Here is a 26,500-nt window from a genome sequence, read left to right on the forward strand (position 1 = left end):
AGGGAAAATCTCATGACTCAATGAAAAGAAATTAAAATCCTTTGCCCAGTAAAACGGCTAACATGCATACAGGTGCATCTCCTACAATTAGACTATCAAAAAGTAAATTTATTTCAGTTATTTAATTCAAAAAGTGAAACTCCTATATTATATAGATTCATTACACACAGAGTGATAGATTTTAAGCTTTTTTATTTTTGATTATGGCTTGCAGCTAGTGGAAACCCAAAATTCAGTATCTTGTAAAATGTGAATATTGCACAAGACCAATAATAAAAGGTTATTTTTTTTAATACAGAAATGTTGGCTTTCTGAAAAGTATGTCCATGTAGAGCAGGGGTCTCAAACTCAAATTACCTGAGGGCCACAAGACAAGTTTTCATATGCCATGGGGGGCCGCATGCAAACTTTCAAACTTCAAAAACAACAGTACTGGTGTCAGCGAACACATTATTAACCCCCAGCACTGGTGTCAGCGAGCGCATTATTACCACCAGCACTGGTGTAAGTCAGGGTTTGACAAATATGCTTGGAATCTAGGAGCCAGCTAAAAAAGTTAGGAGCCAGAAAACGCACCCCGTCCCGACGAGCTTGCGCGCAGAAGCGAACAAATACGTGAGCAGCGCCCGCATATGTAAACTGTGTTCAAACCACACATGTGAGGTATCGCCGCGATTGGTAGAGTGAGAGCAATAATTCTAGCTCCTCTGTAACTAAAACATGCAACCTGTAGATTTTTTTTAAACGTCGCCTATGAAGATTTTAAAGGGTAAAAGTTTGTCGGCATTCCACAAGCGGACACAATTTTGAAGCGTGACATGTTGGGTATTAATTTACTCGGCGTAACATTATCTTTCTAATATTATCTATCTAATATTAAAAAAAATGGGGATAACTTTACTGTTGTCTTATTTTTTTAATTAAAAAAAGTGTAATTTTTTCCCAAAAAAGTGCGCTTGTAAGACCGCTGCGCAAATACGGCGTAACAGAAAGTATTGCAACGATCGCTATTTTATTCTCTAGGGTGTTAGGATAAAAAATATATATAATGTTTGGGGGTTCTAATTAGAGGGAAGAATATGGCAGTGAAAATAGTGAAAAATTACATTAGAATTGCTGTTTAACTTGTAATGCTTAACTTGTAATACCAACGGCCACCACCAGATGGGCCAGCTCACATCTGGTGGTAATAACTTGTAATACCAACGGCTCACCACCAGATGGCACCAGCTCAAAAAAAAAAAAAAAATTATTTTTTTTGCTCCCCTCACTTCCACCCTGCCTGCGGGCCATTTATAACTGGTCCGCGGCCCTCAAATGGCCCACGGGCCGGTACTTTGAGACCACTGATGTAGAGTATAGTATGCACTCAGTACTTGGTCGGGGCTCCTTTTGCATGAATTACTGCATCAATGTGGCGTGGCATTGAGGACTTTGCACTTGATAAAACACAGTGGACCAACACCAGCAGGTGACATGGCTCCCCAAATCATCACACTGGACCTCATGCAACTTGGATTCTGTTCTTTTTCACTCTTTCTCCAGACTCTGGGACCTTGATTTCCAAATGAAGTGCAACATTTTCCACAGTCAGTGATGATTTGGGAAGCCATGCTATCTGCTGGTGTTGGTCCACTGTGTTTTTATCAAGTCCAAAGTCAGTGCAGCCCTCTACCAGGAAATTATAGAGCACTTCATGCTGACCAGTTTTATGGAGATGCTGGATTTAATTTTCCTGGAGGACTTGGCACCTGCCCACACTGCCGAAAGCGCCAATACCTGGTTTAATGATCATAGTATCACTGTGCTTGACTGGCCAGCAAACTTGCCTGACCTAAACCCCCTAGAGAATCTGTGGGGTATTGTCAAGAGGAAGATGAGACACCAGACCCAACAATGCAGAAGAGCTGAAAGCCGCTATCAAAGCAATCTGGGATTCCATAACGCCTCAGGCTGATCACCTCCATGCCACGCCGCATTGATGCAGTAATTCATGCCCCGACCAAGTATTGAGGGCATACTGTACATGGACTTACTTTTTAGTAAAACCAACATGTCTGTATTTTAATAAAGAAAATTATATTTTCCTTGTCTTATGTAATCTAATTTTCTGAGATACTACTTTTCGGTTTTTCTTTTAGTTTTTACTAGCTGCAAGCCATAATCCTCAAAATGAAAAGAAAGAAATGCTTAATCTATCACTGTGTAAAACTTATCTATATAAAATGAGTTTCACGTTTTGAATTTAATTATTGAAAACTTTTTAATGATTTTCTAATTTTATGAGATGCACCTGTATATTGCATCTGTGTTTAGCTGTTTGCCTGGAATTCGGCCTTAAGTATACTAGAAGCACATAAGGAGACATCGACATCGGGGTGTACATTTGGTTCCCATATTCCTTTTGCACTTCGGGATTGTTTGAACGTTTTTAAAATTCATCAGGTTCACTTTAACTCGCACAGCCCAGTGATTTGAATTTCAGATTGTTTTCCTCTTGCCTATCTGAACTCTGCAGGTCTTCTTATTCCTATTGAGGATGAACAGCCAACTCTCTTAATCTTGGGAGTCTTATTAACACTACGCTACCTGATCCCATTACTACAGCAACAAGTGAAAGACACCAGTCTAAAAGGCAGCTTCGGAGTTACTCGAAAAGAAGCGGAAATATCTCCATCTCAAGAGCAGCTAACACAGGTATTCATTAATAACTTGTTACATGGCAGGCAAAGAATGTCATCCAACCCTTTATTGGTGTTTTTTTGAAATATGCATTCTTCGGTATTTCACGGCATGCTACGGGTCAAATATAGGCAGATGTCTGCAATCTTGGAATAAGTCACTTGCATGCTGGGATGCTGTCCGCCCACAGTAGTTGCACTGTGTGGGGGTGGCATCTGCAGGCCAGCTTCTGCGGGGTTTGTGGCACACTTGTGTGCAACCCATGCAGCCCATGTTGTGATTGGACACAGCACAAGTTTGGCAGCCTATTTTAGCCAATGATTTTGGCAGTGGCCAATCACGCACACAATTCTGTGTTTACAATAACACAGAGCTGTAGGTACAGGGGACAGCAATTTGACTGTTTCTTATCCCTGCAAAGCAGGGAGAAAAAGTAGACAGTAAAAGCAGCACATGTTACACACATTACACATTGTCAGGCACATAGTTAACCACTTGATTACCCTTAGGTGTTAACCAATTTCTAGCCAGTGTCCATAGTACAGTGTCGGTGTACAGTATTCTCAATGTATTGGTGTCAGTGATCCTCCCATTTATTGGGATTTTTTATTTATTTTTGTTTATTGCAAAAAATAATTAAACCCAGCGATTTTATTAAATGCCAGCAGAAAAAAAATCTATTTATGTGAAATCTGTTTATGTGAAAAAAAATATATAAAAGTTTAATTTGCATGCAGTATTGCATGACCACGCAATTGCCAGTTAAAGTAGCACCAAGCTCAATAGCAAAACATGCTCTGGTCATGAAGGGGGGGAAATTCTTCTAGAGCTCAAGTGGTTTTTGTTGCCTGTAGTGTTGCTGTGTGTTGCTGATTATTGATAGTTGGGTCGCTCACAGGAAGATTGTTCAATGATTTTGAAAATCTTCCATGCATGATTAAAAACCCATAGAAGATTATAATCGCAACCTAGAAAGGATCACTTGGACTATATATGGACACCTTAAGGGACTAATTAATGACTTGTGTGGTGTGTTTTTTTTTTGTTTTGTTTCAGGTTTATGAACTGACGTTACATTTTACTCAGCACAGAGATCACAATGTGGTGACAGGTGCTCTGGAGCTGCTGCAGCAGATTTTTAGGACTCCTCCCATTGAGCTGCTCCACGTCCTGACATCTTCTGGAGCCATTCAGCATATCAGCATTTGTCGAGACGAGTCTCAGAGATGCAGCCGCAGTGGTAGCATTGTGGAGCTCATAGGCAAGTCATCTATGGTGTTTGTATTAAACTGCTGATTGTCAGTAGTTGCCACAGAGAGGGTCAGGTGTATTGCATCCAGTGCTTTTGGAACCTGCTGTCTTCTCCTCACTCTGCCTGGGTTTTAGAGCTTATATTACGATTTTAAAGCTCTTCTATACTCCAGTTCCATGCTTTTTTGAATAAGAAAGGCATGATTTGCTGGTCCCCAAAGTGGTCAATGTATCATAAGAAATGGTAGGAAAGAGGTGAGTATTTTTATATTTTATGTTCTGATGGAAGTTGTTGTTCTTGAAGCACAATGATCTTATTACTCCTGTCTTCCTAGAAAGCTTTTGTTCTAATGTCTCTTATACAGTACAGACACACTGGGATCATGTTTTGGTTGAACAAACATGGAAATTACATACAAATGCCTTGCTGATATCATACTTGTGGAAACAAGACCCAGGGATACCTACACATTAAGGCAAAATTGCTGATCGGCAACTGTGCTGACTTTACAGCTGTAAATTAAAGGGTGTTCAAAAGTAAATACTGTCCCGAAAAATTATTGTGTTAGTGGACATGTGCCCGGAGGATAGAGCGAGCAGGGATAAAAATGATTTCAATACCTGCATTAAACGATGTGGGGGACATTTATCAATGCTGTAGCACAGCTAGATAATGCTAAACAGGTACAGTGAGGCAGATTTATTCTACTTGCTGCCTCATTCCTAAATTTCCCCTCTTCTGTGACCTAATACAATTTGCACCTGAAAGCTTCTTAGAGGGTAAGTTCACCTTTTACAAGAAAATTATAATTAAGTGATCCACGGTGGAAGCCTTTTCACAGGGCCCTTGATAGGTGGTGAGGAGCCATTATGTTGTCTCCTCAATACCTGTTTTAACCCCCACACACCCTCACCACCATTCAGGTGAATAAGTCGTGTTTGGCAGGAGACCATGGTGTGGACAAAGGAGATAATTTTTGCCAGAATATACAGTTGTGTTCAAAATTATTCAACCCCCCAATGCTGTAAAGGGTTTTAGGGAATTTAGTGTACATTTGTAATTGTATTCAGAATGAAATCCTACAAGGACTTCTTAAAGAACCATATGCAACTAAAATGACATCAATTGGTTTTGTAATACAGTAGTAAATGTTTATTTCTTTATCGTACATCACGGGACACAGAGCGGCATTCATTACTATATGGGTTATATGGAGTACCTTCAGGTGTAGACACTGGCAATCTCAAACAGGAAATGCCCCTCCCTATATAACCCCCTCCCATAGGAGGAGTACCTCAGTTTTTCCGCCAGTGTCTTAGGTGTTAGTCATGGTTTAGCTTGCCTCCACATCCTTGGGATTAGGTGAGCTAACCGGTTCTGTCCAAAAAAGCCTCAGCGCTAAAGTGGTCAGTAACCGGACCCCAAACCCTTGGGGTATAGCCCATAATGCTTTTCTTTTTAGAGAGCTGGACCCTGGGCCCAGAACTTAGAAACCTTTGGGTGCCTAATGTTTCTGTTGCCAGAGTGCTATATGGGCCCAGGACAGTGGATCCTTCATAGGAACCCAGGGCCTGAAGGTCTAGACATCCCCACCGAGATGGGGGAAGATTGGGCCTCTTGCTTGGCAAAGTCCTGCGGCATGGAGCAGGTAAGTGAGGGGAAAACTTGCGGAACTTGGTTCTTAGCAGGTTTTTTCTGGGGGGTCACAGGGGACATGCCTAAAGTTATGCACTGCATCTGGCAAACTAGTCACATATCATAAAGATAGGATGGCTCTATATGTATTATTCCCCATAAGATGTGACCTCCCTTGTAGTGTTGGAAAAGCATTGAGTGGGGCCTGTGTGATATAAAAGTATATGTGTGTGTCAGAGAGCTGTGCTTACCTGCAAGCCTCCAGGCGATGCTCCATTCAGTCTTCCTCCTCACGGCCTGCAAAGCAGGCAAAACGCTGACCTCCTCATGGTTCCAGGCTGCAGGCTGCAGTTTGCTGGAGCAGAGAGGTCCCTTCCTCCCAACCCCACCCCCCCCTGTCGGGAGGGGCATTTCCTGTTTGAGATTGCTGGGGGGGAAGGGCGGGTCAGTGGCTTAAGGAAGGGGCGGCCCTTCCTTGTTTGTTCCATATAGCTCATTCAATACTTTGGAACTGAGGAGGAAAGACCAGAACGGCAAGCACGGGGCGCCGAGGACACACAGTGGCCAGAAAGAATATTGCAGTCTTCAGAAAGACTGTTTTCAAGCCTAGGAATAGGCTGTTTCTTTTCCATCTCATAGTTTTTCTTGCAATACTACTCAGGGGGACAGAATGTTTTTTCTTTCCTAGATTTGAAAAAAAAAAAAAAAAAAAAAAGATTTTTTTTTGAAAAAAAAAAAAAAAAAAAAAAAGTGTCAGCTAGGGGAGAGGAAGCATTTTTTTATCCCCCAAACAGGTGTTTGGGCATTTAACTATTTATAAGTCCCAGGTACCAATAAGTAGCAGGTGTACCTCGGTATTGTACCATGGCATCAAAAAACAAGGGTACAAGAGGTGGGGATTCCCCCAGAGAGTCTGAGGTCTCGGACAAAGCTATGCCGCTGCTTTCCCCACAGGGAGCCTTGGGGCCATCGGGATCTGGGGCTGGAGCTGACGCGGGTCAGTCCAACCCTAAGATGGTCACGGAGGAGGTATTACTCACCTCTTTAAAAGAGATGCAGAAAAGCATGGGTAAAATGATAGCCGCAGCTATGCGGGGCAGTAAGCGGAATAGATCTCCGTCGCCCGAGCGCGGACCCTCAGAAGAGGAGGTCCTTTCCTCAGGGGAATTGGACGACCTCTTGGACAAGGACCAAGTAGGTTCAGGGATCGAGGATCCGGATACAGAGGAGTCTGGGGCAGTCTCCCTGAGGGAGAGCTGGTGGATTCAAGGATTGTCGGACTTGGTCCATAGGGCATTCAACTTGCCAGTACCAGATCTCCAGGTATCGACGGTTTCAGCTTTGGGCTCACTGAGGGCGCCTCAAAGCAATGCTGTGTTTCCGATCCATCCTCTATTAGAGGGAGTTTTGTTCCAAGATTGGAACAAGCCAGATAAGATCTTCTTACCACCTAAGAAGTTCTCTGTCCTATATCCTATGGAAGAAAAATTTTCCAAAAGATGGGCTACTCCTGCAGTGGACGCAGCCATCTCATGTGTTAACAAATCGTTAACATGCCCTGTAGAAAACATACAGGTGTTCAAGGATCCAGTTGATAAGCGCTTGGAAGCACTACTTAAGAACTCCTTCACTACTGCAGGGGCAGTAGTACAGCCAGCTGTGGCTGCGATTGGGGTCGCTCAAGCATTATCGGATCAATTTAAGCAGATGCTTAAACTTATTCCTGCCCAGCAGGCAGAAGAATTTTCGGATGTCCCTAAGGCCATATGTTTTACGGTAGACGCAATCAAGGATTCTATCCAGCAAGCGTCACGTTTATCGTTATCCCTTATCCATATGAGAAGACTCTTATGGTTAAAAAGCTGGGAGGCTGAGCCCCCATGCAAGAAGCTCCTGGTAGGGTTCCCCTTCCATGGAGGACGACTCTTCGGAGAAGACCTAGATAAATACATTCAGACCATTTCAAACGGCAAGAGTACTCTCTTGCCAACTAAGAAGAAGGTTCAGGGGCCTGCGTTTAAACGACAGTATTCCCCTGGGCAGGGGCCAACTAATGCCAAGCAGTATCGACGGCCTCCTGCAAAAGCAAACTTCGGCTTCAACAGCAAATCACAAGGACAGGCTGTTAGAGGCAAAAGGCAGTGGTTTCGCAAACCAGCAAAACCAGCCCCCAAGCCAACCTTATGAAGGGGCGCCCCCCACCCACGAAGGTGGGGGGAAGGCTGCGACTCTTTTCAGAGATTTGGGAAGCCAGTAGGGGTGCAACGGATCAAAAAACTCACGGATCGGATCGATCCTCGGATCAGGAGTCACGGATCGGATCATTTTCGGATCAGCAAAAAAAAAAAAAAGGGTCAGTTTTTTCATTGGTCCAAAAAAAAAAATTATATATATATATATATATATATATATATATAAATTTTTTTTTTTTTTTTGGACCAATGAAAAAACGGACCCTTTTTTTTTTTTTTTTTTTTGCTGATCCGAAAAAATAGCACAATAGCAATTCACAGGGGTGGATTAAAGAGGAAGCAGGTGAGGCTGTTTGGGACTTAAAGTACAATCTTGATGTTTTTACAGCAAAAAAAAAAAAAAAAAAATTATATATATATATATATATATATATATATATATATATATTATATATATATATATATATATATATATATATATATATTTTTTTTTTTTTGCTGTAAAAACATCAAGATTGTACTTTAAGTCCCAAACAGCCTCACCTGCTTCCTCTTTAATCCACCCCTGTGAATTGCTATTGTGCTCTTTTTTCCCCCTTTCCCCCCCCTCCTCACTGCTAACATTCCCATTCAGCTTGCTAGAGCCCAGTGCACAGCGTGACACGCCTCCCCGGGGAGGCGTGTCACGCTGGGCTCTGGCAAGCAGACTGGCCGCCGCTCCGGAGCTAGGCCGAAGCCGGGGACTTTCCTAGGCCTAGGCTCCGGAGCGCTCCGCGGATCGCGGGGTGTGCCGATCCGAACGGGGTGGCCCGTTCGGATCACGGATCGGTGACGATCCGTTACACCCCTAGAAGCCAGCATTCCCGACGAGTGGGTACGGTCTTCCGTGGCCACAGGCTACAAATTAGATTTCCTAAGGTTTCCTCCTCCTCATTTCCAGAAGTCGAGGATTCCAAACGATCCGGAAAAGGGAGCCGCATTAAGATCGGCATTAGATCATCTACTTTCCCAGGAAGTAATAGTAGAGGTACCAGTCCTGGAACAGGGGCTGGGTTTCTACTCCAACCTATTCATCATCCCAAAATCCAATGGAGATGTCAGGCCAATTTTGGACCTAAAGATGGTAAATGCATATCTAAAGATCCGCTCATTTCGGATGGAATCCGTGCGGTCAGCAGCTGCCACACTCCAGAAGGACGACTTCATGGCGTCCATAGACATAAAGGATGCCTACCTTCATGTTCCAATTTATCAGCCACATCAAAGATATCTACGCTTCATGGTGGCTTCGCGTCACTTCCAATTCGTGGCGCTTCCCTTCGGGTTGGCTACGGCCCCCCGGGTGTTCACGAAGGTCCTAGCTCCGATCCTAGCCAAGCTAAGGATCCAAGGGGTCACGATCCTAGCATACCTGGACGACCTCCTAGTCATAGACCACTCGTCTCCCGGCTTGGAGCGAGCAGTGGCCCTCACGGTCCAATACCTCGAGAGGTTCGGCTGGGTCCTAAATCGAGAAAAGTCAGCTTTCCAGCCCACAAGGCAGTTGGAATATCTCGGCATGAGATTAGACACAGAACAACAAGGAGTGTTCCTACCTCTGAGGAAGGTAAAAGCCATCAAGGAATTAATCCTACTGGTTCTAAGCACTCGCATCCTACAGGCAGCCATCCTGTCAGCATGGAGCAGAAGGCCACAGGCCTTGGATATCCCGTTGCCGCTCTTATCAAGAGTCCGACAAAGTCTGTGTTGGTGGTTAGACCCTCAGAATCTACTGAAGGGGAAGTCTTTCAGCCCAGTGGCTTGGAAGATAGTGACCACAGATGCCAGCCTGACGGGCTGGGGAGCAATTTTGGATGGTTGCACTCGCCAAGGTACTTGGGCAAAGCCAGAGAAGCAGTTGCCCATCAACATCTTGGAGCTCAGAGCTGCTCGACTAGCCCTCAGGGCTTGGACGTCAAAATTGCAGGGGTTCCCGGTGAGAATTCAATCAGACAATGCCACGGCCGTGGCATACATAAATCACCAAGGGGGAACCAGGAGTCAAGCCGCTCAGAGAGAGGTGAGCTTGATTCTCCTATGAAGTAAGATAGGGGTTAGTCCGCGCTTAGGATCTGGCCAGGCTAATATAAATGGCAGTGGATACTTAGACAAGTTTCTAATCACGTCCAGAGAAAACGACGATGAGTAAAATAATCAAACTAATCAGAGTAATCAAAATAATAATCAATAATCAGGCTGCAGCCCCCCAAAAACAAATCCCCATAGGGGATAGTAGAAGAATAAATGAACGTAGGGAGGGGTGGTGGCGCTGCCCTACCTACAACTGGACACAGCAAAAGTTGTGCACAGTAACCCAAATGGGTATGAGGTAACGTATAATAGTCTAGTGATCAATACAGTAAGTGAGAGTGAACCTGTGTTCCAACAAAATATTATGGTGATAATACAATGCCCCACCACATATATATATTATGGGGTGAAGGTAGGTAAAAGTAACACTAGTAGGCTATAAAAATATAAATATATAAAAATATAAAAATAGCCTATATGGGTTCCACTGTGCTATAAATACAAATAATACTAGTAAGGTATGTAAAAATTATACATGTGACAAAAAGGATGAGCGTGTGACAAAAATGCAAAGTTGTGATACTTGTAAATAAATATTGTGATAGTCCAATTTTATGTATATATAATACAGAAAAAATATATAAAAAATGTTTATAGTCCAACAATATATATGCAGTGAAAAAAACTTATTGCAACAAAAATATGAAAAAGGCCATCCAGGGAGTGGTAAAGTCCGTGCTGTTAAAGGTGCACCTGTGAAGGTGAGTGCTCAGGTATACAGTAGTGGAACTTGCACGCAGTGGTCACGGTGCTCCCCCTTATGGGTCCCCACTTACCAGAGGCACTAACCCCTGCAGGGGTAAAGTGCAAGTAGTCAGCCTCGGACGGCTCAATAGTCTCCCGTAGTTCCTCAGTTGTACTTGGGACCTCCTAGATGTAATAGTGGTGTTTTATCCGGATCCAAGGTATGTGGTTGTTTTAGAAGCCAGCAGCCCTCCGGAGAAAAAAACACACTGACATAGCGTGGTATGTTGGAATAAGTGCTTGGTTTATTAGCACTCACAAACGCATGCAGGGTACATCGAAAATATGATAAAAAATGAACATAAAAATATATTAGAGCGGGGGTAGTTGCTCTAAGGAATAAAAGTTTTAAAAACAAAAATATGGATGTGGAGCAGCTAACAGCCTGTTAGCATAGCTCCGTCGCTGCACTAGGTAAGACAGGAAGTATCGGCTAGCGCCTGGGACCGGCGTGCGTTCCACTGATACTCAAGCTAGAAACCGGAAGTGCGTGCGTGTATCCGCTTTACGCGCGTTTCGTCATATTACGTCTTCAGAAGCGGGTGCACGCATCCAGCAGAAGGTGGCCTATATAGTAGGTTTCAATATGCAAAAACCCCCACCCACTAACGGCAGTGGCCAATCGTATTTTTCATGCGGGGTTCCCATCGAATCCGATCTTAAGGGAGGTGTAACCTTGGGTTTATCCTGTTTGCATATTTACACCCTATTATCCTAACTGTGGCTATAATGTACCATAATCCTACTATCCGCAGTATTTGTGCGGGTCTGCCATCGCCACAATCCGTCCACCAGGAAGATGGAGACCAAGGACAGGTTACGGAAACCCCGGATGGAGAGGGGGGAATGGCAACCGAGGGGGTACCCAGTCACGACCATCGGGAAGAGGGGAAAGTCAAAGAAACCAACCCTACCAAGGTCAGGGAACTTATCCCAATCAATGGAACAGCAGACCCCACAATCAGGAGAGAGAAATGGATCAAATACAAAGAGAAAACGCACCAGAGGGTGTAGGGGAGGGCAGAAGAAAACGCCCAAGACAACATTAGGGAAAGGGATATTTAATCTTAGTAATATTCAACTAACTGAAGACGAATTACGCATATTAGATTTAGGCCTTAAATATGCCCCAGAAAAAACTTTAGACCAATTTGAGGTATACATCGACCTCCAGAAATTTCTTAGAAAACTGAACCTACGCAAATTCTTTTTGAACAACACAGAGGAGCATGAAATGGAGGCGTCGGAATACACTCAAACCAATCTGAGAAACAACTCCACGTTCAACCCCAATACACCGGGCAACCAATGTATAGGAGCGTTTAAAAAGATGGTGGAGGGGGATTTAAGAAAACTACAGAAGAAATTTAAAAACAAAAACAAAAATGTGTGGAAAACCATTAAGGAGATTGGCAATAAGAATGATGTGATTATCAGGCCAGCAGATAAGGGGGGCGGACTGGTAATTCTAAATAAAATAGATTACGAGGAAGAAATGAAAAACCTGCTGAGTGTCAAACACCTATAAAAAATTAAAAGGTAACCCGAAAATACGATTCATCAAACAACTGACCAAATTTGTCAAAAAGGGTGCAACCATGGGGATACTCAATAAGAAGGAGGCGGAGTATTTGGTTTCCAACTCTACAAAGACACCAGTGATCTACTACACCCCCAAGATCCATAAGAGACTGCATAAGCCCCCAGGCCGCCCTATTATAAGCGGGATCAATTCCATCTTTTCTCGCTTAGGAGAATATCTGGATACATATCTACAACCTGTTGTTAAAGAGGGAAAATCACATCTCCGTGATAGTCTGCAACTTATTAACGAACTGCAGCATATTGGTGAAGTACAAGATCTACTATTAGCCACCATCGATGTCAACTCATTGTATACCAGTATATCTCAGAGAGATGGCATTATGGGGGTGGAGAAAGCGTTACATCAGAACACCAGGCTCAAACAGCAACAGATCAATTTCATCGTAGAAGGGCTGGAAATGGCCATGAAATGTAATTACTTCTGGTATAAAAAAAGCTACTATGTTCAAACTAGGGGCGTGGCGATGGGGGCACGCTATGCACCTAGCGTTGCTAACCTATTGATGGACTGTTGGGAAGAAGAATATGTTTATAACAGAAACATCTCCCATATCAAGCTATACCGGCGGTACATCGATGATATTATCATCCTATGGGATGGGACGGCGGACAGCTTCCAGGAATTTTTGGAAGAGCTCAATTCCAACAGATATGGTCTTACCTTCACAGGAAAATGTGATAGTGAATGTATAGATTTCCTTGACCTTCAGATCTTTAAAGACGGCCCAATACTACAGACAAGAACACACTTTAAGTCAACGGACCGCAATGGCTACATCCCATCAGCAAGCTGCCACCACCCCAGGTGGAAGTCCAATATACCCAAAGGACAAATGATGAGATTGCGGAGAAACTGTAGTTCAATTGCCGACTATAAAATACAAGCCGATATAATCATAGATCGATTCAAGGAAAAAGGATACAAAGAGCAAAACCTGATAAAATTGAAGGAAGAAGTTCTAAATATGAACAGGAACAACATGCTGGCACCTAAGAAAAAGAACAAGCAAAATAAGCCAGATGTGGCGTTCATTACAGGTTTCAACTCGCAATATAAGGATCTTGAGCACATAATTAAAAAGTACTGGCCGATCCTACAAGAGGACCACGCCCTCTCCAAAATACTTAGGAAAAAACCCAACTTTATCTACAGACGTGCTCCCTCCCTCCGCCACCATCTTGTGCACAATGTTGTAGACCCACCGCGATCAGTTAGTATATGTCCTGAACTTAAGGGCTTTTATAAATGCCAGAAATGCCTGCCCTGCAGGGTTAGTAAAAAACAACCAAGACGAAAAATGAGTTTTAAGTCAAGAACTGACTTTAGAGAATACAAAATAAGAGAACTCATTACCTGCAGTACCACCCATGTAACGTATATTATTGAATGCCCCTGCCACCTACAATATGTAGGAAGGACAACCAGACCCCTCAAAGTGAGAATCCGTGAACATATAAACAGGATAAAAACAGGATATGATAAGCACTATTTATCACGCCACTTTTAAAGAGGTCCACCATCAAGACCCTAGTGGTCTGATCTTTTACGGTATAGATCTTGTAAAAGATAACTGGAGGGGCGGTAATAAAACTATAGCTATTTCCCAGAATGAAACCAGCTGGATCTACCGTCTGGGATCATTGGCACCTCACGGGTTAAATAAGGATATTGATTTAAATTGCTTCCTGGCAAACCCCTGAACTAGATCCCCAGGTTAACTATATTGACACTCTCACATTTAAATGCCTCCATTGCCCTACTATTTCCATACAGCAATGCCTTTAAGGCCAACATCTATTTCCCCCAAGAGGGCATACACTATTTATAGACCTAACTACTTATTGATATATATATTTACAATTCCCACATTATTGTACGTCCTTGTCGGGTATGCCAGCTTACATACCCTAGATAACTGACGTCCACTTATACATAGTTAATACATTTCTACCCTAATAATATATTCAATTTTCCATATATATATATATATATATATATCCTTTATTTCTATGCTTAGTTGTGTCTTCTATATATACTTTCTCATATACCCCTTTTATTATCCATATGTAATTCCACAACACCCCTGTAAGAAGGCTTGGAAGTACAGCCTCTACTCAAGTGTAACTACCTTTAACCAGTACCAATTTGGAGCTATCAATCCTTTATGGCTATCTCCATTTGCGATTTGCATTCCTCCATGTCTCTTACGTATGCACCTTTAGATAGCTAGCTCTACCATGGTTTTTTTAATAAACATATCCAATTATCTGCGCTGGTAATAGGGCGCATTGCACATACAGACCCCCTTTCATGGGCTGAGTTACCCATGAATAGTTTGGTTGTAGCCCTTTAAATAAGAGCTTATGCTAATTAACCTTACGCCTTGTCTCTAATAATATATATAAGACGGACATTTAATATTCAATTATCTTACTTACATTTTTATTATGTTCTATATATCTATTTTTATTATATTTTTATTATGTTCTATATATCTGTTTTTTGATTTCTGTAAATGACCGCTAGTTAATGGCGCAATTAGCAGATTAGGTTGCCTGTTTATACACATTGATTTATACCGATTGTGGCGATGGCAGACCCGCACAAATACTGCGGATAGTAGGATTATGGTACATTATAGCCACAGTTAGGATAATAGGGTGTAAATATGCAAACAGGATAAACCCAAGGTTACACCTCCCTTAAGATCGGATTCGATGGGAACCCCGCATGAAAAATACGATTGGCCACTGCCGTTAGTGGGTGGGGGTTTTTGCATATTGAAACCTACTATATAGGCCACCTTCTGCTGGATGCGTGCACCCGCTTCTGAAGACGTAATATGACGAAACGCGCGTAAAGCGGATACACGCACACACGCACGCACTTCCGGTTTCTAGCTTGAGTATCAGTGGAACGCACGCCGGTCCCAGGCGCTAGCCGATACTTCCTGTCTTACCTAGTGCAGCGACGGAGCTATGCTAACAGGCTGTTAGCTGCTCCACATCCATATTTTTGTTTTTAAAACTTTTATTCCTTAGAGCAACTACCCCCGCTCTAATATATTTTTATGTTCATTTTTTATCATATTTTCGATGTACCCTGCATGCGTTTGTGAGTGCTAATAAACCAAGCACTTATTCCAACATACCACGCTATGTCAGTGTGTTTTTTTCTCCGGAGGGCTGCTGGCTTCTAAAACAACCACATACCTTGGATCCGGATAAAACACCACTATTACATCTAGGAGGTCCCAAGTACAACTGAGGAACTACGGGAGACTATTGAGCCGTCCGAGGCTGACTACTTGCACTTTACCCCTGCAGGGGTTAGTGCCTCTGGTAAGTGGGGACCCATAAGGGGGAGCACCGTGACCACTGCGTGCAAGTTCCACTACTGTATACCTGAGCACTAACCTTCACAGGTGCACCTTTAACAGCACGGACTTTACCACTCCCTGGATGGCCTTTTTCATATTTTTGTTGCAATAAGTTTTTTTCACTGCATATATATTGTTGGACTATAAACATTTTTTATATATTTTTTCTGTATTATATATACATAAAATTGGACTATCACAATATTTATTTACAAGTATCACAACTTTGCATTTTTGTCACACGCTCATCCTTTTTGTCACATGTATAATTTTTACATACCTTACTAGTATTATTTGTATTTATAGCACAGTGGAACCCATATAGGCTATTTTTATATTTTTATATATTTATATTTTTATAGCCTACTAGTGTTACTTTTACCTACCTTCACCCCATAATATATATATGTGGTGGGGCATTGTATTATCACCATAATATTTTGTTGGAACACAGGTTCACTCTCACTTACTGTATTGATCACTAGACTATTATACGTTACCTCATACCCATTTGGGTTACTGTGCACAACTTTTGCTGTGTCCAGTTGTAGGTAGGGCAGCGCCACCACCCCTCCCTACGTTCATTGATTCTCCTATGGGCAGAGGCGCATGTGCCCTGCATATCGGCAATATTCATTCCAGGAGTGGACAACTTTCAGGCGGACTTCTTAAGCCGCCAGACTCTATGGCCGGGGGAATGGTCTCTGCATCCACAAGTCTTTCAAGCACTCTGCCAAAGATGGGGAGTGCCGGACGTGGATATCATGGCATCGAGACTCAACAAGAAACTAGACGGGTTCATATCCCGCTCAAGGGATCCGATGGCCTGCGGAACCGATGCGTTGGTTTGCCCTTGGCATCAGTTCAAACTTCTTTATGCGTTTCCCCCGCTCCAGTTACTACCCCGCCTGCTGCGCAGGATCCGGGTGGAACACATACCAGTCATCCTGGTAGCTCCAGCATGGCCCAGAAGGGCATGGTACTCACTCATCCTAAAGATGGTAGTGGGAGACCCTTGGACTCTTCCTCTACGGCCAGACCTGCTATCGCAAGGTCCGATCCTCCACCCTGCCTTACGGCATCTAAATTTGACGGCCTGGAAGCTGAATCCCTGATTCTCAGGGGTAGAGGTCTGTCTCAGAAAGTAGTCTCTACCCTAATCAGAGCCAGGAAACCGGTCTCTAGGGTGATTTATTACAGGGTCTGGAAGGCCTATGTAGGCTGGTGTGAGTCCAAGCGATGGCTTTCTCGCAAATTTACCATCGATAGAGTATTAAGTTTTCTCCAGCTAGGAGTGGATAAAGGATTGGCATTAAGCACAATCAAAGGACAGGTTTCTGCTCTGTCAGTGTGGTTTCAGCGGCCGCTGGCCACCCACTCGCTGGTTAAGACCTTCCTTTAAGGGGTCTTACGTATTAGACCTCCAGTTAAATCCCCGCTTTGTCCGTGGGATTTAAATCTTGTTCTGTCAAGTTTACAGAAACAACCGTTTGAGCCGTTGGCTGAAATTCCTTTGGTTCTACTGACAAGGAAGTTAGTATTTTTGGTTGCCATAGTTTCCGCAAGAAGAGTTTCGGAGCTAGCGGCCTTATCCTGTAAGGAACCATATCTTGTTTTTCATAAGGACAGGGTCGTTCTCCGCCCTCATCCTTCCTTCCTACCGAAGGTCATATCCAGTTTTCATTTGAACCAGGATTTGGTATTACCATCCTTCTTCCCTAAACCTACTTCCAGAAAGGAAGGGTTGCTGCATACCTTGGATATTGTCAGGGCCATGAAGGCCTATCTTAAAGCTACAAAGAAGATCCGGAAAACAGATGTGCTGTTCATTCTACCGGATGGGCCCAAGAAGGGGCAGGCAGCTGCAAAGTCCACCATTTCTAGGTGGATTAAGCAATTAATCACTCAGGCCTACGGCTTGAAAGGGTTGCCTCCTCCAGTATCATTAAAGGCTCATTCTACTAGAGCCATGGGCGCCTCCTGGGCAGCACACCACCAGATCTCTATGGCTCAAGTTTGCAAGGCGGCAACCTGGTCTTCTGTCCACACGTTTACAAAATTCTACAAGTTGGACGTAAGAAGGAATACTGATACTGCCTTCGGGCAGGCAGTGCTGCAGGCTGCAGTTTGAGACCCTCGGATTCCGGGGGCTCCTCTTTTTTGAGTTAAATTTAAAATTTAAAATTATTTTTCTCAACTAAGTTGGATTTATTATGATTTGAGTATATCTCTAAATTAAATCCTTTTGTCTTGGAGATGTTCTCCCTCCCCTCATTGTAAGCATTGCTTTGGGACATCCCATATAGTAATGAATGCCGCTCTGTGTCCCGTGATGTACGATAAAGAAAAAGATTTTTAATACAGCTTACCTGTAAAATCTTTTTCTTGGAGTACATCACGGGACACAGAGCTCCCACCCCTCTTTTTTGAGGACCATTTTGGGAGGCATACTGCTTGCTACAAAACTGAGGTACTCCTCCTATGGGAGGGGGTTATATAGGGAGGGGCATTTCCTGTTTGAGATTGCCAGTGTCTACACCTGAAGGTACTCCATATAACCCATATAGTAATGAATGCCGCTCTGTGTCCCGTGATGTACTCCAAGAAAAAGATTTTACAGGTAAGCTGTATTAAAAATCTCTTTTTTGTGAATTCTTCATTTACACAATTATTCAACCCCTTAAAGACTACCACTCTGAAGAACAGAGGTTCATTGAAGTGTTTTCAATCAGGTATTGAAAACACCTGTGGATGTCAGGGAGCAGCAATAAAGCCTAATAAGCACCAGTTAGGCAGCTTTAAAATGACTGTGATACTCAGCTCCTACTAGACATTTACTGGTGTGGTTACAAACATGGTGAAGTCAAGAGAATGGTCCGGGAAGACAAGAGAAGAGGTGATTACTCTTCACAGGAAGGGCAATGGCTATAAGAAGATTGCAAAGATGTTAAACATACCAAGAGACACCATAGGAAGCATCATTCGCAAATTCAAGCCAAAGGGCACTGTTGAAACGCTACCTGGTCGTGGCAGAAAGAAGATGCTGACTTCGACTGCTGTGCGCTACCTGAAGCGTAGAGTGGAGAAAAGTCCCCGTGTGACTGCTGAGGAACTGAGAAAAGATTTGTCAGATGTGGGTACTGAAGTTTCTGCTCAGACAATACGGCGCACACTGCGTAATGAAGGCCTCCATGCCAGAACTCCCAGGCGCACCCTTTGCTGTCTCCAAAGAATAAGAAGAGTCGACTGCAGTATGCAAAAATCATGTGGACAAACCACAGAAGTTTTGGGATTGTGTTCTGTGGACTGATGAAACAAAATTAGAAGTGTTTGGGCCCATGGATCAACGCTAGGTTTGGAGGAGGAAGAACAAGGCCTATGATGAAAAGAACACCTTGCCTACTGTGAAGCATGGCGGGGGGTCAATCATGCTTTGGGGCTGTTTTGCTTCTGCAGGTACAGGGAAGCTTCAGCGTGTGCAAGGTACCATGAATTCTCTTCAGTACCAGGAGATAGTGGATAACAATGTGATGCAGTCCGTCACAAACCTGAGGCTTGGAAGACGTTGGACCTTTCAACAGGACAATGATTTCAAGCATACCTCCAAGTCCACTAGAGCATGGTTGAAGATTAAAGGCTGGAACATTTTGGAGTGGCCATCGCAGTCACCAGACTTAAATCCGATTTGAGAACCTCTGGTGGGACTTAAAGAAAGCAGTTGCAGTGCGCAAGCCTAAGAATGTGACTGAACTGGAGGCTTTTGCCCATGACGAATGGGCGAAGATACCCGTAGATCGCTGCAAGACACTTGTGTCAAGCTATGCTTCAAGTTTAAAAGCTGTTATAACTGTAAAAGGATGTTGTACTAAGTACTAAGATTGAATGTCAACTGGGGGTTGAATAAAACTGATAATGATGTGAGCACAGAAAAGACATTTGTGGTTATTTCATTATAAATGTTATGTTATATTTGTCTGACCTACACGTGCCTCTTTGATTTAATTGTAAGCAGGATGACAGGATGATCAAAATCAATGTCAAACTTGGCAAAACAATCAATTTCAGTGGGGGTTGAATAATTTTGAATACAACTGTATATACACAGCCATCTGCTGTAGAATTTGCTGCATTTTTTCTGAACTGTGCTGGAATATGGTAAAAATGCACAAGAACCTGCATTACAGCATTAAAAAAACCCTGGGATACCTTGGGGGGGGGAGGAAACAGGAGGGCCGGTTCACACCAGATGCAGTCCAGTGCGTATTTTTTTTTTTATGCGTCAAAAATGCATGGGGAGTAGATGATATTGGTTCCAATGGCATAGTTCACACTGGTGCAGTCAGTTCCAGTAAAGGAGAAAAAAAAGTAGAATATGCTGTATTTTTTTATTTTTTTTTCTGCCCAGGACTGTACTGGATTGCAGCAAAACGCAATGAATACGCACCGGTATGCATCACATGAAAAAAAGAACGCACTGGAATTGCATCAAAAATGTGCATGCAGAAACAAATCTGGAGTGAGTTTTTGTAAGGAGAAGGAAAATGCACTGAAGATGCACCATAACACATCAAAAATGTGTAAACGCACATGCAGTAACCCATCAGGACTATATTTCTATGGTGTGAAGCGGCCCTCAAGGATGATCTGTAAACATCAATGGTGTGTAATCAGTGGTGGCTCCGCTTCTGACATTGTTGATATTTAAATGTCAACCTTGAATAGTTGTGCTGCCAATAAAAGGGTCTCTTTGCACTATACGTATGTAGGAGTTACCACCTTTACATGCGTACAGTGTAAAACGATAAAACAATGTGAATGAGGCCTAAATAGTTTCAGATGCTGTGACTTTTCAATGAAAGTGACAATAAAATATGCATGATTCAGCCACTGAAGGGTTTGTTTTTCTGATCAGACTTTTTTCCCTGAGCGTGTACACTGTGATTATCCAAGGTTGTTGTTTTTTTTTTTTTTTTTTTTTTCCTCCATTACTTCAGGCACATGGAGCATTAGCCCAGGTACATGAGGCTCCTGCATTTATCTGTAGGTGGAGGGCACAGGTGAACTATCCAAACCTGCTAAATGCCTAGTGTACAATGTCTAAGGAGGGGGGGGATGCAGCAAGACACCACAGCAGTGAATTTTCAGGGTTGGGGGAAAAAATAAAATAACTATGGTTAGATGAGGATTCTGGTAGCCTAAGCTGCTTTAACAATCGGCTTCTTTAAAAGTAAATTTAATCATTACTAATTCTTTGCTTAGTATCCACTGCTTTGCATGATGGCTAAATAACCTGTCTTCTGATCTTTATGTAATATGAATCATGCGCTATGGTCCTTCCCAAATCTGACTTGTGAAATGCATGCCCCCCTATTAATCTCTCTGCACTCTTCCATTCTGTGATTTGCAGCTGGTGGGAGCTCTACCTGCAGTCCTGCTCTTTCCAGGAAACACAAAGGTGATTATTTGCATTTCCTACAGCCAATACTTTCATCCTTTCTGCTTCATTTTATACTTTAATGTAACCATTTCCTCTTCAATCCTCGGTCATAATCTGCTTCTTGTAAGGTTATCCCATGGCAAATAACCAGCATTGTAGAACTGTAGCCCTGTCGGGTGTATTTCATTGTTTGTTTGATTTTAACTGTCTGGGTATTCATTAAAGAGGGCCTAGTGAAGCCTTTAAAGGAGTTCTCTAAGCTAAAACTTTTAACCCCCGCTGTGCCCGGGCTGTAAAACTATACAAAATAAACTTTCACTTACCTGCCTACGATCCCCCGTTGTTCCGATATCGCCGTCCCGTTCTCCGGTCCCGGTCTGTTCCACTTCATGCGGGTCGGTGACTCACAGTGCGCTCAGCCTATCAGTGGCCGCAGCAATGTCCCATCGCGGCCGCTGATAGGCTGAGCGCACTGTGAGTCACCGACCCGCAGGAAGTGGAACAGACCGGGACCGGAGAACGGGACGGCGATATCGGAACAACGGGGGATCGTAGGCAGGTAAGTGAAAGTTTATTTTGTATAGTTTTACAGCCCGGGCACAGCGGGGGTTAAAAGTTTTAGCTTAGAGAACTCCTTTAAGTTTAAAGCTGACGTTTTATCTGGATAAAAAAAAAAAAAGTCCTACAGCTTTGGTCGCATCACTTGCCTATGATGGATGTCCAATAAATGGTCTAGTAGTGGAATCTGACACCAAAAATCCTATATACTGTGGGGAAATTATTTAATCCCCCTTCAGATTTTGTAAATTTGCCCATTTAAAAAGAAATGAAGGGTCTAAATTTGTTATCATAGGTGTATTTTAAATGATGGAGACAAAATATCAACCAAAAATCCAGACAAACACATAATACAAATGTTATAAATTTAGTTGCAGTTCAGTGAATAAAATAAGTATTTGATCCCCTACCAAACAACAATAATTCTGGCTCCCACAGACTGTGCTCATGTGGTGCACAGATTTGGACATCAGGGACAACATTGTAGACCTGCAAAATGCTGGAATGGGGGGCTAAAAGACCATCTGCAAGAAGCTTGGTAAGAAGGAGATAACTGTTGGCGCGATTATTCACAAATGGAAGAAATACAAGTTAACCACCAATCGCCCTTGGTCTGGAGCTCCATGCAAGATTTTGCCTTATGTGGTAAGGATGATCGTCAGATAAGTGAGGTATCAGCTAAGAACTACACAGGAGGAGCTTGTGAATGATCTCAAGGCAATTGGGACCACAGTCACAAAACAAACCATTGGTAACACAATACGCTGCCATGGATTGAAATCCTGCAGCGCCCGCAAGTTCCCCCTTTTCAAGAGGACACATTTACACGCCTAAATGATTCATCTAAATGATTTAGAGAAGGATTGGGAGAAAGTGCTGAGGTCAGATGAGACCAAAATTGAGCTCTTTGGCATTAACTCGACTCCCCGTGTTTGGAGGAAGAAAAATTTGACTATGACCCTAAGAACACCATCCTTACAGTCAAGCATGGAGGGGAAAACATTATGCTTTGGGGCTGTTTCTCTGCTAAAGGTACAGGAAGACTTTTCCCCATTGAGGGGCGAATGGACAGGGCCATGTATTGTTAAATCTTGGATTGGAACTTTCTTGCCTCAGCCAGAACACTAAATATGGGTCATGGATGGGTCTTGCAGCATAGATATAATAGAAAACCCTCCAGATTTTAGAATATTTAAAAATGATTATGTGGTACAATTATCCAGATGACAGAGAGAATAATGGAATGAAAGGAGGCAACTCCCCAAGAAAGTCTCCAGTGGGGGGACGGGAGGGACAGAGAAGTGAACTATCTCAGTGCCCTAGACATCCAATAAAACATAAGAATTGTATTGGTACATAATTAATAAAAAAAAAATATATAGTATCCAGATACAAAAATTACAAATAAAGTTGTACATATTTGTTTACATTTCACTGGTACTTAATAACACTCCGTGGTGGACATTAATAACACTCCGTGGTGGACATTAACAGTATTAAATTTCCTCAGTGTACGAGCATCCTCCTCCAGAATGACAATGACCCAAAACCTACCACAAAGGCAGCAAAGGAGTGGCTCAAGAAGAAGCACATTAAGGTCTTGGAGGGGCCTGGTCAGTCTCAGATCTTAATCCTATAGAAAATGTAGGGAGCCGAAACTTTGCGTTGCCAAGCGACAGCCACAAAACCATAAAACGGATGTAAACCCTCTCCTATACCCAGTGAAGTGACCAGCCTCAGATAATAAGAGCTGAAACAAATCTCCCTACATAAGTTTTACATGAATATCTGCTGTCTTCAGCTTTATATATTCTTTAGATGGTGCTCATTGTCTTAGATTTTCTCTTCCTGTTCAGCACTGGGAGTGGATAATTGGCATACAGCCTAGACAGCTGATAGGAGGAAAGACACACACACCTCCACTCCACATAGGCAAAGAAAGGAATGTGCAGAGCTGTGCTGTGACAAGACAAGCTCTCTGCTAATCCATTTATCGCAACCTCCCACGACACAAATTTCAGGCTGGTTTTGGTTGACGGAAAACTTGTCAGAAGTTATCATGCTGATAACAGAAGAAAGAAGCAGCGGAAACACACGAGACTTAGGGCTTTGGAGAGAGATAATAAAACGCTACAGATATATGTGCTTGGGTCAAATTTCATGAATTGGGTTTATATCCACTTTAAGGATTTAAGGAACTGTAAAGAGTGGACCAAAATCCCTCCTGAGATGTGTGCAAACCTGGTAATCGGCTACAAGAAACAAGTGTTTCTCCACCAAGTACCAAGTCATGTTTTGCTTGGGAGATCAAATACTTATCTTATTCGCTGAACTTCAACTCAATTTGTATTGTCATTTTTTTTTTTTTTTAATGAATTTTTGGTTGATATTCTGTCTCTCTTATTTAAAATATACCTATGATAAAAATGATAGACCCTTAATTTCTTTGTAAATGGGCAAACTTACAAAATCTGCAGGAGATCAAATAATTTTCCCCACTGTATGTTGGATATATTTTCCTGGGAGCACCATCCACAAAAAGGTACCCAAACACAACTACATCCAAAATAAGGACTTTGACGTGAAACTTTACTCTCTCAATCAACATTTATTATTTTTATTCTTCATGCTACAGATGGGAGAGTACAATGCTTTTGGAAAGTATTCACAGCGCTTCACTTTTTCCACATTTTGTTATGTTACAGCCTTATCCCAAAATTAATTAAATTCATTATTTTCCTCAATTCTGCAAACAATACCCCATAATGACAACGTGAAGAGTTTGTTTGAAATCTTTGCAAATTTGATTTAAAAATAAAAGAGAAATCGGAGGTACACAAGTATTTACAACCTTTGCCATCAAAATTTCAGCTCGGGTGCATCCTGTTTCTACTAATCATACTTGAGATGTTTCTACTTGATTGGTGTCCACCTGTGGTAAATTCAGTTGGTTGGATATGATTCGGAAAGGCGCACATACCTGTCTCATATCAGGCCCCACCAGTTAACAGTACATGTCAGAGCACAAACCAAGCCATGAAGTCCAAAGAATTGTCTGTAGACCTCCGAGACAGGATTGTATCGAGGCACAGATCTGGGGAAGGGCACAGAAACATTTTTGCAGCATTGAAGGTTTCAATGAGCACAGTGGCCTCCATCATCCGTGAATGAAAGAAGTTTGGAACCATCAGAACTCTTCCTAGAGCTGGCCTCCTGGCCAAACTGAGCAATCAGGGGAGTAGGACCTTAGCCAGGGAGGTGACCAAGAACCTGATAATCACTCTGATAAAGTTCCAGTGTTTCTCTGAGGGAGGAGAACCTTCCAGAAGAACCATCTCTGCAACACTCCACCAATCAGACCTATATGGTAGAGTGGCCAGACCGAAGCCACTGCTCAGTAAAAGGCATATGACAGCCCGCCAGGAGTTTGCCAAAAGGCACCAGAAGGACTGTTGGACCATGAGAAACAAAATTCGCTGGTCTGATGAAACAAGGATTGAACTCTTTGGCCTGAATGGCAAGTGTCATGTTTGGAGGAAACCAGGCACTGCTCATCACCTGGCCAATACCATCCCTACAGGGAAGCATGGTGGTGGCAGCATCATGCTGTGGGGATGCTTTTTAGCGGCAGGAACTGGTAGAAGAGTCGGGATTGAAGAAAAGCAGAGTGCAGCAATACATAGAAACATTCTTGATGAAAACCTGCTCCAGAGCACTCCTGGGGCAAAGGTTCATCTTCCATCAGGAACACAGCCAAGATAAAGTAGTGGCTACATGACAACCTGTAAATGACCTTGAGAGATCTGAAATGGCTGTGCACCAACGCTCCCCATCTAAACTGATGGAGCTTGAGAGGTCCTGCAAAAAAAGAATGGGAGATTTTTTTATTTTTTTTTAAATTTGCAAAGATTTCAAACAAACTTTTTTCACGTTGTCATTATGGTGTATTGTTTTGTAGAATTTTTAAGGGAAAATCATTTTGGAATAAGGCTGTAACATATAACAAAATATGGAAAAGTGAAGCACTTTTACATTTCTTTAGTTACTTCCTACAAATGATTTCATACATCCCAGGAATCTTCAGGCGGGAGGTGAGAAGGAGGGGTTTTCGCAGCTAAGAACAATATTCTGCATGTATGCTTGAGCTAAGGGCAGATGATTCCAGTAAGTAAATCCTACATGAATCTGCTCTTACTCAAGATGGCCATGGTCAGAAATGCTAGAAGGATGTTTTTCAAAGCCATTTCCTAACAAAATAAAGCATGGAAAAATAGTTGGATAGAGGCGTTTGGTTTTGAATAATAAAAATTAAATAGAGTTTTTGGTTTGTAGTGTTCAGATGCAGTGAAGATTCACTTTAAATGTGCTACCAGGAAAACATAAGAATTGTACATACGATTAAAAAAAAAAAACTAGCACAGGTCCATAAGAAAAACATAAAAATTGTTTTATATACACCAATGAAACTTCAATAAAAAAATTATTTTTATTTTACACATAATAAAAAAAAAACTCATAACAGAGATCACAGGTCCATAAAAACACATACAAGGTTATGTTTTACAGTTATGTGGAAAAATGTTCAATATTGAGTCGAGTTTTGACTTCTTATCCCCTACAGTTTCTTCCATCAGAAGGAAGACCATATCGTCTTGGCATAATGTTTTTAAAATGCACAAATGTACATCAACATAAGATATACAAGGACAAGTATACTTCTTGCAGGTTTAAATTCAACACTTAAAGTGGTTTTAAAGGCTGAAGTTTTTCTTACCTTCATGTATTTCTATGTATGATGGTAAAAGACCTTCTGGTGCTGCTCCCACCAAAGCCCCCCCCCCCCCCCCCCCCCCCCAATTTTGACCAGATCCAGCAATGTGCACGG

General features: G+C 42.5%; 1 protein-coding gene across 2 annotated transcripts in view; it reads left to right on the top strand.

Moving 5' to 3' along the window:
* HTT (huntingtin) overlaps positions 1–26,500 on the top strand; it is a 261,043-nt gene that overhangs the window by 40,855 nt on the left and 193,688 nt on the right. Inside the window, exons 8-10 of one of the 2 annotated variants that reach the window (XM_040335343.1) lie at positions 2,519–2,697; positions 3,739–3,943; positions 21,028–21,075. In XM_040335343.1, the coding sequence (XP_040191277.1) occupies positions 2,519–2,697; positions 3,739–3,943; positions 21,028–21,075 (432 nt within the window). The remainder of the gene's footprint in view (positions 1–2,518; positions 2,698–3,738; positions 3,944–21,027; positions 21,076–26,500) is intronic. The other variant, XM_040335344.1, reaches the window with a different exon arrangement.

The sequence above is a fragment of the Rana temporaria genome, chromosome 1 (assembly GCF_905171775.1).
Source record: "Rana temporaria chromosome 1, aRanTem1.1, whole genome shotgun sequence".
In the NCBI taxonomy this organism is placed as follows: Eukaryota; Metazoa; Chordata; class Amphibia; order Anura; family Ranidae; genus Rana; species Rana temporaria.